Below are 11,820 nucleotides of genomic sequence, written 5' to 3' on the forward strand. Positions count from 1 at the left end.
AAAAAAAAAAAAAACTAGAAACGGGTTACCGCTCCTCTTGTTATTGCTAGACATCATTGTGAGATAATGAAGATTTCATAGCTCGAAGATCCACTGGAAACGTAGTCGTAGATCGTTAGCTAGGAGTAAAATGACAAAATGTAAATGAGGAGAAAAAAATATCGAAAAATTTAGTTTACAACTGTTAAGGACATCAGGTGGTTGTCTGTCGAGAGTGTTCTCAATTTTTCTCTCCTATGTACACATATGCGTGATATATCATACGTACGATATTGAAATGAAATGTGAGTGTTACATTTACGAGCGAAATCTATACGTACGTATATATATGTATATACATGTGTAAGTACGTATATTGCTAACAGTTCGTGTGGTGGCTGTCAAAAAGTGAAAGGTTGTCTATCCCCACACAATCTAGATTCGCTGTCGAACACCCAACCACTCTCTGCTACCAATGCAGATATATATTTTCATTCAGTCTTTTGCTATACGCGGGTAAAGCGGTGTCCCCAATAAATATAAATATACGTATTTGTACCCACTATACCCACCTTAACGTATATGCCGTACGTAATATACCCGAGTTTGACCTATATGTACGTATAATGTGGTAATGATTTGTCCGGAAAAATTTGAATCAGTGTTTACACGTAATAGATAATAGTTCAAAATCATAACACCGTGATAATAATGACGATGATGAACACGATGACGACCACGATGACGACGATGATGAACCGCTAGCTGAATAGTTGTGAGATCCTCGAGGTGTTGGAAGGATGTTTTGATTTAATTTTATTATTTATAAAGTTCGAATAAACCGGCAAAGTTATGGCGAAGAAAATGATTAAACAACCGGTCGGTCAAATAAGTATTATGGAGGAAGAATCTTTGATCGAACGTCGGAGAACAGTGACTTTAAAAGAATGTGCTGATATCATGAATAGCAACGGTACTATTCGATACAATCGTGATGGATTTAGGAGACTATTCCAAGACGAGGTAATCGTCATTTTTAATTACTAATGTCATCTTCAAAAATCATCGCACCATCCCCTTTTCATTTTTTTTTTTTTCTTTTTGTTTCTAATGTCATCGATATACTCAAACTCGAAGAATTTGTGCGTGAATTTGTTTCGGTAAATTTTTCAAACTTAATTAATTAGTCGCGATTTATTTCTCCAGGATTAATCTTCGCCTGCGATAAACGTGTATCCGCAGCGTTTTATTTTCAGATAAAAATTACAATTTTACTTTGATATTTTATTTATAACAGCGGATATTAGGAGCTCAAGATTATTGGCTCGAGCTTTCGATAATTTCGGAAGTTTTATTTATAAGTTATAATAATCTATAATCGTTGCAATGGGTAATCGATTGGTATACGTTATCGTATAATACGAGTAACTCGACAAGGTTTCCTTGAATCAAAAGTCACGTATGGAGCAATAACGATTTTATTTTTCTTTAACCGCAATGAGACATTAGAATACTATATTTCATGTATTAAAAATATTTACATAACTATATACGTAGATATATATCGCCGTTAGGCATACATAACACTATTTATATTATCACACATAGTTTCTTCATATAAGTATACTTCGAAATATGCATTCTCATAACAATCCTTTTCATACGATACTTAATCTTACCTACTGATTTAAATATAGTATTATATACGTATATGTGCGAAGAAATAATATAGTGCATATCATAAAATACACACACGCATAATCGACTCGTGGTTCGCTGTATAAATTTTGCAATACTTGGTGAATATTTTAAATTCGATTCAGACGAATCACGTCTCATTATACGTAAGTATATATTGTAATACCAATTATCGGGTTGAATCATTTTTTTTCCCATGGAATAATTTCCGTGGACGAGTATAATACATAAGTATACCTGTACAACCGCTGTTCGAACTTGACAGTTTTACACTAATTAAATTTAACCTTGTTCACTTGATATTTATTCATTTCTTCATTTATTGGTTATTTCTTATAAATTTTATTATACTTTAAATCGTTTCATACTCGAATCCAGGTACAATGGCTTTCGACGTATGGGTATGCATGTGCCAAATGGCAATTACATTATATATTATTACGATAAAAAAGAACATATTGCCTCATTATACCGCTGTAAAGATATTCGAAATAATGATATCATCATAATAAATACATAACATTTGCAATATAATGTGGAAAATGCAGAATACGAGGTCTTTACCCGCGCACGTATAATAGAATCATCTCTAATATACCCGTATACGTACCCATTCGATAAGCGAGTAGAAGATAATAATTAATTACAGTCTATCGTGAAAAAAATCAAAAGAAACGAAAAAAAAAAAAAAAAATCAATTGGAAGGACAAATCCGGAGATAATTTTCTTAGAAAGGACTTTTAGGTATTATATTTTAATATCTCTACAGAATATCGCGCGCTCCCTCGCGTTTTCTCTCTCCATCATATTATAATATTATACCCGTATAAATAATAACCTACGGACCAAAAGATTTCTGCAGATATTTCCACAGAGAATAATTATTAACGTCTGAAGGACCCCCGAGCATAAAATGCGCGCGCGCAATTGTGCAATAAAAAGGAGAAGAAGAAGAAGAAAAAAAAAAAGTTAATAAATAAATAAAATCGTACGTTTCTCATTTATTTATTTTGTCTTATTTTATTTTTTTCCATATTTGCATTTATCAATACTTGTACATCATTGTATGCATGGATATAGATAGGCAAGTATTACAGGGACACATTATCGGAGAATCTAGTAGTGAAATAATTCCCATTTTTGTTCACGTCGTACAGCACCGTATTATTTAGGTAAATTTTCGATACACCCCCACGCTCACTTCACGGATGTTAATGTCTGTTATATGTTCAGTACTAAGCCTGAAATATATTCGTGTTATTACTCAGGTATGTGATATTCACTTTATGAATACCCACGTAATGTTGTTAATTGACGTTTTGTAATTCGGCAATGCTGCAGCAACAACCTCTAATAGCAGTTTTTCGTTGTACTTGACCGAATAAAAAAAACTGATAATTAATTATTCATGATCTGAACATCACGCGCGTATTATTCGCTCGGAGGTGTATACCTACTACTGTGAGTTTTATCACGTTTATTTTTTTTTTTTGTTTCATTTTTTGCGGAGAACATAGGGTCAATGAAATAACGTGAACGTCAACGATAATTGAACATATGTAATAATTAAATTAAGTAATTAGCCTGTAATTTTTTAAAACTTGCTAATGAAACTGAAGAGAAGAGGAAAAAAAAGAGAAAAAAATAAGAATGACAAAAAATAATCCGTATACCTTATACTAATGGCGGTAAAAACGAAAGAATTATACGATCCATAGAGACTGAAGTATCGCTGTATGAAGAAAGAAATAAAAGTATAACAAAGTGGAGCAGATCGTAAAATTGAATGATGTCATTATTGGTTACATGTTATCTTTTATTTTATCTAACTTTCAACGGCTGTTGGCTCTCTTATATTTCCTTTCTATTGTAGTTCTGAACTCTGTTTATTTATTCGAATTTGCGATCGGAATAAAACATAAATGTAATTGACGATAATTAAATGTTGAAAGAAACGAATTTAGATATTGTTCAGTTTGAACGGTTTGCGAAAGCTTTAATATTGATCGGATCACCTTGTATCATGAGACAGCGAAGCGTTAGTTCACGTACGGTTTGAAATTTATCTGCATGGCAGGGGCTTTCTCAAGGACCGACTAATGTTAAATAAATTACACTTTTCAAATTGAACTACTATCCGCGCTGATCCTAGAACTCTTATATAATTTATTAACTTTAATTTACCTTGAACATATCACTGCGATATATAAGTATAATATATTATAAATTTTCGAACAGCTGCTGCTGCTGCTGCTGCAACTCTCAATGCTGCGATTGATAGATCATTCATAGAGACACGCGTACCTGTAATAATTTACTCATAACTGTTCACTATTTCATTAGTATTTTCTTCCTTTTTTTTTTCGACACGTCTGAGACTGTCAGCTGGCTAGCTCACTCAAGAACACCTGAGAAACATGCCGTCTATATACAGTATGTACAATATAAGAACATCCATTACATGTGGAACATTCGAACATCCGGTCCATTGAAAGAAATCAGGTTTGGCCTTCTGCGGGTACCCCGAGTTAGAGTAATGTCAAAATGTCCCATAGAGTGGGGGACATCGCATGCTTTCCGAACAATGTTTGGAACAACTGGAGCAACCTGGAATAATGCAGAAAATTTAGTATTTAGGAAAGTGGGGGGCTAAGTTCACGAAGGTAATCGTAGGTTCATCTTCTGCGGTCAGACATTCGCAATTGCAGATATTATTCCAGCAAAAGTTCCCATCAATTGTCATGTTATTTGAATTCAGTAAAGAAGAAAGTCTACCGAAGGTACGCGATAGTATTCCGATCGTAAATTATTTGATTACAAGATATCATGAGCCACGCGATAAACGATGACCTACGAAATAAGTTAAATAATGACCTGTTACCTTACGCACATTCCGTTCTTCAAGCCTTGCTACAGAGGCACGAACAGCACGATCTCTTTAGATCGAATATTAACTAGTCGCAGTCAATAAATCGATACTACATGATTTCATTCAGATTATTACATGTTTTACATCACCCGTGATAGGCTATCAAATTATATATCGTGTAAATTAAACCATTTTACTATGGTATATTTATATAATACGGGATATCGAAGATGATTACAACGTTGTTCTTAATCATCGTGTATTATACTATCATATTAGGCTTATGAGAAGAAAAAAGAAAATGGTATATTGCAAAATGTAAGCCAATTATGTTGTTATATTACGATCAATCAAACACCGCGCTCCAAAGCACTTTGAATTTCTATACAAACTTTCCAACATATATTTAAGATGATGACTTATTTGGACATGAGACATCATATACTGATATACCCAGGGTTACTTATCGTTATACTATTCAAGTTCATCAACACGATGCGCGTTCTTTCTTCTCGTTCTTCTTTCTTTCCAACGTCCATATACAATTGCTGATTTGACTACTTTTCCGAAGATTCGAAAAATTCCTACAAATCGTGTTTCCAGCAGCGCGACTTTGCCACCGGCTCGGCGGTGTAAAGAATTCTACGTACCGCAAAGCAGCGGGTAATTTTTAATGTAAACGTTAACCATCAATCACTCGGCATCCCTTCCACTCTTGATCAAGGCTAGTCCAGTGTATCTATAAAGTATACGTACACTCATACTAGATGTATTCTTGTTTGCACAACTATAATATCATTACTAATTCAAGCCAATAGCTCAGCGTGATCTGGATTTTGCCAAGGATCAAATGCGCGCGAATAAATGGAACTATTTGATCCGATTATCTTATATTTATACCATTCGTATCTATTATGATACTTTAAATCTACAATGTAGGTGGAAAATTTCGATCTCAAGATATGCATTACGGTGTTTTACAGAATTTTATGGACAGATTGTTCATTTTATTCGACCACGATCAAGATGGATTACTTATTCAGGACGATTGGATTGAATTTTTGAAGGAGAGATTAACGTGAGTTTATCTCATTATTAAAATTAGCGATTGAGTAATCACTGCATTTTCTTTGATTGCTATATCTAAGTCCATTTTTACAGAACAGAAAAGCAAATAGACTTCGCTGGACAGATAGAAAGCGTCGCTTATGTTCTTTGTGGCGATGAAGCAGTGAATGTTTTCACTTTTCGACAAATTCTCAAAGCTAAAGGAGTGAGTTATGAAACAGTTTTCGACGGTCGAGAAAGTTTTTAATAGACTATAAATAATTTTTTATCGTTCGCTCATCCATTCGTTCGTTCATTTTTTCAGATCATTGATAAAATATTTCGTTTTCTCGACCTCGAGAGTACTGGATACGTAACTACAACACAAATTATGGAATTCATCACTAGTATCACTAGCATTAGGTAATCTCACATTTTTACCGTATGCTCTATTGTACTGAACTGTTCTAAAATTTGATTAACGAACAACAATTTTGTTCAATAATCAAGATCGCGAGCTGGATTTGACAAGGAGAGCTTGGCCTGTCTCGAAAATTTGTTTAAACAAACTGTTGGAAATGAAAAGGAAATACGTAGAGAAGAGTTCAAAAAAATCGTCATATCTAAGAACGTGAGAAACATATGTTACGTTTATGTATGCGACAGAGTTCGGAAATGGTAATTTTCATGATAAGAAACATAATCTATTTCAGCCATTTTTCACGGAGAGAGTTTTTCAAATATTTGATAAGGATAATTCAGGGACAATATCGTTGCAAGAATTTCTCGATTCCATGAATCAATTTGCTGGTAAGACGCCGGATGATAAAATAAAGTTTTTGTTCAAAGTCTACGACATTGACGGTAAGTGGTTCGTCGACATCAAGGAAGGATGTTTCCATAATTCGTCATTCATTTTCGTTAAATTACACTGTGCAACAACTTAGGCGATGGATTAATTCAACACCGAGAACTTCAGCATGTTATGCGTGCTTGTATGGAAGAAAATGGTATGACGTTTAGTGAAGAGCAAATAGAAGATCTAACTATCGCATTATTCGAGGATGCCGATCAGGAGAACAGGGGAGCGATCACTTTTGAGTCATTGAAAAATGTTTTGGAGAAGCACGATGGCCTGTTGGAAAATTTGTCAATCAGGTCAGCGTTGCAATTAAGAGTCTAAAAGTTTTGTGATGAAACAGATTGTCAATAATACGATATTCATAATTCTACGCAGTATTGACCGTTGGTTGGTGCCGCCAAAACCAGAACCGACTCCTCCAAAATCAGTCTGCCGGACATTGACTGCTCTGAGGCCGTATCAGTTGACAAAACCATACATGAAGAATAACTACGTTTACATCATATTTATAATGGCATTTCTGATTGTCAATGTTGCTTTGTTTGTATCAAGAGCGATACAGTACAAATCGTCAAATGGTTTTGTAATATTAGCGAGAGCTTGCGGTGAGTTCGTGCGTACATATAGAAGCATGAGACGTTTGAAAACGCAGTTTAAAGATGCAAATTTTAATTGCAGGTCAGTGCTTGAATTTCAACTGCGCTTTCATACTGGTATTGATGCTAAGGCACTGTATAACGTTCTTGAGAACCCATGGATTCAGCTCGTTCATTCCTCTCGACCAGCATATTTACCTTCATAAAATAACTGGCGTACTCATAGGATTTTACAGTATAATCCATACAATTATGCATCTCTTTAATTTTAGTGAGTATTAAGAGAATGTCTTTCAAGTCAAACTGTAGAACCATGCAATATTACCGATTTCGTATTCTAGACATGATCGTCATTCATGATAATCAGATGAATAAAGGAAATTTCACATACGCGGAATGGATATTTACCTCCCGACCACAAATGTTTGGCTTAGTAGCCGGTGCAGCAAATCCAACTGGTGTAGCATTGATTTTCATATTGACGTTGATGGTAATATGCTCTATGCCGTTCGTGAGACGAGGGGGATGTTTTGAGGTACAGTCCTGTATTCTGAATTAGCTGAAATTTAAGTTACAGTTTCTAAATTATCAGGTGCATGATTTTCAGATTTTCTATTGGACTCATTCCTTGTATGTTCCTTTTTGGATTTTACTAATCTTCCACGGGCCAAATTTTTGGAAATGGTTCGTTGGTCCTTGCGCTCTTTATCTTTTGGAGCGACTCCGTCGGGTTGTGTGGCTTCGTTCGCAACAAGGAAACACATACATCTGTTCCGGTCTACTTCTACCATCCAGAGTTACTCATCTCGTGATTAAAAGACCGCATAACTTTGATTTTCATCCCGGCGATTACGTATTCGTCAATATTCCAGCTGTTGCCAAATACGAATGGCATCCGTTTACCATTAGCAGTGCTCCAGAACAAGAAGGTCAATTGATCAGGTTTTGTCGAAACTGATATTTAAGACGGGGCTTACCACCATTTCTGTTTAACATACGAATTATTTGCATGCTTATAGATTATATGTGGCTTCATATTCGTGGTGTTGGCGAATGGACGAATACTTTATATTCGTACTTTGACAGGGAACAGATGAAACTTCATAGGGGAGAAATATTACCGGTCGAATGCTGCCCTCGTCGAAAAAGTGGGCAAAAGAATATTGTAAATTTTTCATCGTACGTATTTCCTACCGCGTCAACTCTGTTTCATCACTTACTTAAGACTGTAATGATAAAATCTGTTGAATCATATACAGGGACGTAGATGAGAATTTATCCAGGAATAGTGAAGTGAACGTTTCACTTCGGCATGCTAAAGAAACCAAGGGTGCGGTGAATCCGAATTTTGTAGAGGACGAGAACAGGCATCCGGAACCAAACGCAACGTTCGGCGAGGGTTGTGAGTATAATGGATGCCGTGAAGCACGAGTGTTGAACCATTTTCGTTTATTTCTCGCATCCGCTTGATTTCCAGACGATTCGAAGCCGTGCCCGAAAAAAGGACAAAATGTACAATTGCGCAGGCTAGTTCTTAGTACCAAAATGCCTCTTGAGAAATCAATTTCGATGCCAGACATGCAGACTCGAAGAAAAAAGAGGGAACGAATACTAGCGTGAGTGTAGCTGAAATCGGCATATGAAATTCACCTATTATAGAAACCTACATAAATAACGTCGATATATTTTTTTTTTCAGCCTTCGTGACTACGTAAGATCTGAATCAGAACCAAGTTTTGACGAATGCCAAATTCGAAGAGCTCGTCTGAAGTCATTAGGATTGGCTTATTTGAGTCCGCAAAATAAATCTCTGGCTCAAAGCTTCCGTTACATGAGAATGAAACCTACGATAATAGCTTTCAAAACACCGAGCTTAGATCGCTGCGGGGCTGAAGATTTACCTAATACTGACCGTACGTAATAAAGTAATTTTATTAGCTAGATCACTGCATAAATAAAGATCGTAAACAGATCAGGAAGATGACAATGTGCCAAACCATATATAATTTGAATTTTAGTGGGAACAGCAGAATCTAGCCATCCACCTACTCCCATGGCTGCTGAAGAAGGAATAGTTAAGAAGTTTTATCTCCAGGATACGCAGAGTCCTAACGCAATGAAACCAGAGTTATTACACACTCCGGTTAATTACCCCGTTGGGAAACCTTTGGAAGTAATTATTATTTCAATCAACTACGACGGAGTTATTATATCACACGACGTTATTTATCTATAGCTATGTATAAAAATTTTAGATTTATCTAGATGGTCCCTACGGCGCTCCTTCCAGTCATATATTCCAAGCACAACACGCGGTATTAATTGCAACAGGTATTGGGGTGACTCCGTTTGCCTCGATTCTCCAATCAATAATGCACAGATATTGGAAAGCGCGACATTGCTGCCCCAAATGTCAATTTTCATGGGCTAGTGAAATTCCACCGACGATTATGCATCTGAGAAAAGTTTGTAAATGTATCGACGTAACTCATTCAAATCAGTTACGTAGTTAACTCATTTAGTAATGGCTTGTAACCAGGTGGACTTCTTCTGGATTAATCGGGACCAAAATTCGTTCGAATGGTTTGTCAATTTGCTATCACAGCTAGAAATGGAGCAGGCCGAGCTCGGAGCGACAATGGAAAGATTTTTGGAGATGCATATGTACATTACGAGTGCCTTGCAAAAAAATGATATGAAAGCTGTCGGTCTTCAACTAGCAATGGATTTATTACATGAAAAGGTAGGAAGACTTATAGAAATAGGTTCGCGGGGTTCTAAGGGGGTCGGGTGAATAAAGACGCCATATCTTAATGTGACTTGAACGTAGGAAAAGCGAGACCTTATTACCGGATTGAAAACCAGAACTAACGCAGGTCGTCCAAACTGGGATAAAGTTTTCAAGCAGTTACAGGATCAAAAAAAAGGTAAGATTACTGTATTTTTCTGTGGCCCATTGCAATTAGCACGTATATTGAGATATAAGTGTGATCAATTTGGGTTCAACTTTAGAAAGGAAGTTTTTTAATCTGCGGTCTTTAATTTATTGTAAATCAAAATGTAAAAATAAATAGATTTTCTAAGTATTATGATTGATAGGTGTGAATTGATAGAATACTAAAAGTATTGTGTTACTTATTTTGGTGCCAATTACACTTGATCTGATACAAAAATCTTCATATCTTGTTCAGACTTGAACCTCTGAACACCAACTCAAAGTATTGTGTAACAATCAATTTCCAAAAACGTGTGAATACTTCATTTTTCAAAGCAATCCACAATAGACATAATTTATTAATTGAGAGCAAATAAAATTATTTCTATTTTGGATTTGAGGTGAATAAAGTGATTGGGAATTGTTTAAATACTGTAGTATTTAATGTTAGCCAAAATGTCTTGCCATTATTATACCGATACATAGACTATGAAATGAAGGATTTTTGCCCAAGAAATCGCTGTATTTGGCGAGGGTTGCCATATAAATATTACGCGAGTTATGTAAAAAGTGCCTTAACTGATTATTTTCTTTGTAATCATATGGCTAAGATTGTAGTCACTTAATTTATTGAAGAAAAATTTTTTTGTCATCTATGCCTCAAAACAACATATTCGATCAAGCTAATTAATAGTTGTTCTAATTTGAATATTGACTGACATCAATTGTACTGTTAACTCAATATCAAATTGTGAAAAATTTTGATCGAATATCTCATGATTTTAACGAAGAAAAATAATATGTTGTAAATCTAATTAAATCTAGGATTGATAGTGGTAGTTTATGTTATATAAACTTATGTACTGTCCTATTTAAACCATCTAAGCCTGTAACATGGCAAGGAAATATTTATTATAGTTACAAAATTTTATGAATACATTTTCATTCAATAAATTGCTTAAATTTTCAAATTTTTTATCCCTACTACTGTGAAATTAATTGTTTAATTATTTAATCACCGAATTATTTGATGATGGCATAATATGTATGCTGTTTCTACATAGAGATGTTAAGGGCTATTGTACGTACGTACGTACTTGTCATTTTTTCATAAACTCTTTCATACATTACTTCAGACTATTCATTATTCTTCCTGCTTCATGCATTAACCAAATGGTTAATAATGTTAAGAGTAAATGCAATTGCCCCTCGGTCATTTTAAACTTTTTCTTATGACGATGTCAAGTTAGCTAGCACATGTGCAGATTTGATCTTTTTTCTGATATTATTTTCAATGCGGTAGATTGAATGTATAGCTCAAATCTTGAGTATAAAAATCAAAATAGGTAGACGAAGTCCATTTCAACCCCTACCATGCATTGACATATGTATTGAATAAAATGTAACGCACATGGTTTGATGTACTAATTTTCAATTTTTCATGCTGAGTTATGTATTGCTTTGCATCGCTGTAGCCGATTGCAAAACCTTCATCTAAAATAGAAACATAATGGATCAATTTTCTTCTTGTGCCATAGTAGTGCTCCCAAGTTCGTGTAACTTTGGAAAATTTACCCAAGAGAACTTTTGGTAAGTAAATTATCATCCCTCATTGCAACATGAACTTCAATTTTTCTAGTTCAAATTTCAATACCAGTTGTAAGCCATGCTGTAGAAGAAATTTGGTGATTCAAAATGCAGTAATGGACGAGGTAATGGACACATGTGAATTAAGTTTGCCTATTGAGCTATTGATATCAGACGGTTTGAATGACCGGATGTGAGGTATATAGTATTCATGGGAACATATAAAAACTTTCTTTGATGAAAAAAA

The 11,820-nt window shown here is 34.9% G+C and overlaps 1 protein-coding gene across 1 annotated transcript; it reads left to right on the forward strand.

The window, feature by feature from the left end:
- The first annotated feature begins 114 nt into the window (after positions 1-114).
- LOC105692412 (NADPH oxidase 5) lies at positions 115-10,912 on the forward strand. The gene is made up of 19 exons (XM_012411604.2): positions 115-1,002; positions 5,530-5,624; positions 5,708-5,819; positions 5,919-6,016; positions 6,104-6,224; positions 6,307-6,457; positions 6,541-6,751; positions 6,831-7,060; positions 7,134-7,322; positions 7,393-7,586; positions 7,659-7,980; positions 8,071-8,230; positions 8,311-8,453; positions 8,529-8,667; positions 8,750-8,964; positions 9,070-9,224; positions 9,307-9,516; positions 9,591-9,794; positions 9,882-10,912. Exons 1-19 carry the CDS (start codon positions 832-834, stop codon positions 10,077-10,079), a joined length of 3,318 nt encoding a protein of 1,105 aa, XP_012267027.2. The 5' UTR covers positions 115-831; the 3' UTR covers positions 10,080-10,912.
- Positions 10,913-11,820: the final 908 nt, after the last annotated feature.

Source organism: Athalia rosae, chromosome 1 (assembly GCF_917208135.1).
Source record: "Athalia rosae chromosome 1, iyAthRosa1.1, whole genome shotgun sequence".
In the NCBI taxonomy this organism is placed as follows: Eukaryota; Metazoa; Arthropoda; class Insecta; order Hymenoptera; family Athaliidae; genus Athalia; species Athalia rosae.

Excerpts from the sequence above, each read along its gene's own strand:
- LOC105692412 (XM_012411604.2), top strand. The coding sequence starts at position 832 with ATGGCGAAGAAAATGATTAAACAACCGGTCGGTCAAATAAGTATTATG. Across the intron at positions 5,625-5,707 it reads TTTTTGAAGGAGAGATTAAC|AACAGAAAAGCAAATAGACT; the intron begins GTGAGTTTATCT and ends CCATTTTTACAG. Across the intron at positions 7,587-7,658 it reads GACGAGGGGGATGTTTTGAG|ATTTTCTATTGGACTCATTC; the intron begins GTACAGTCCTGT and ends CATGATTTTCAG.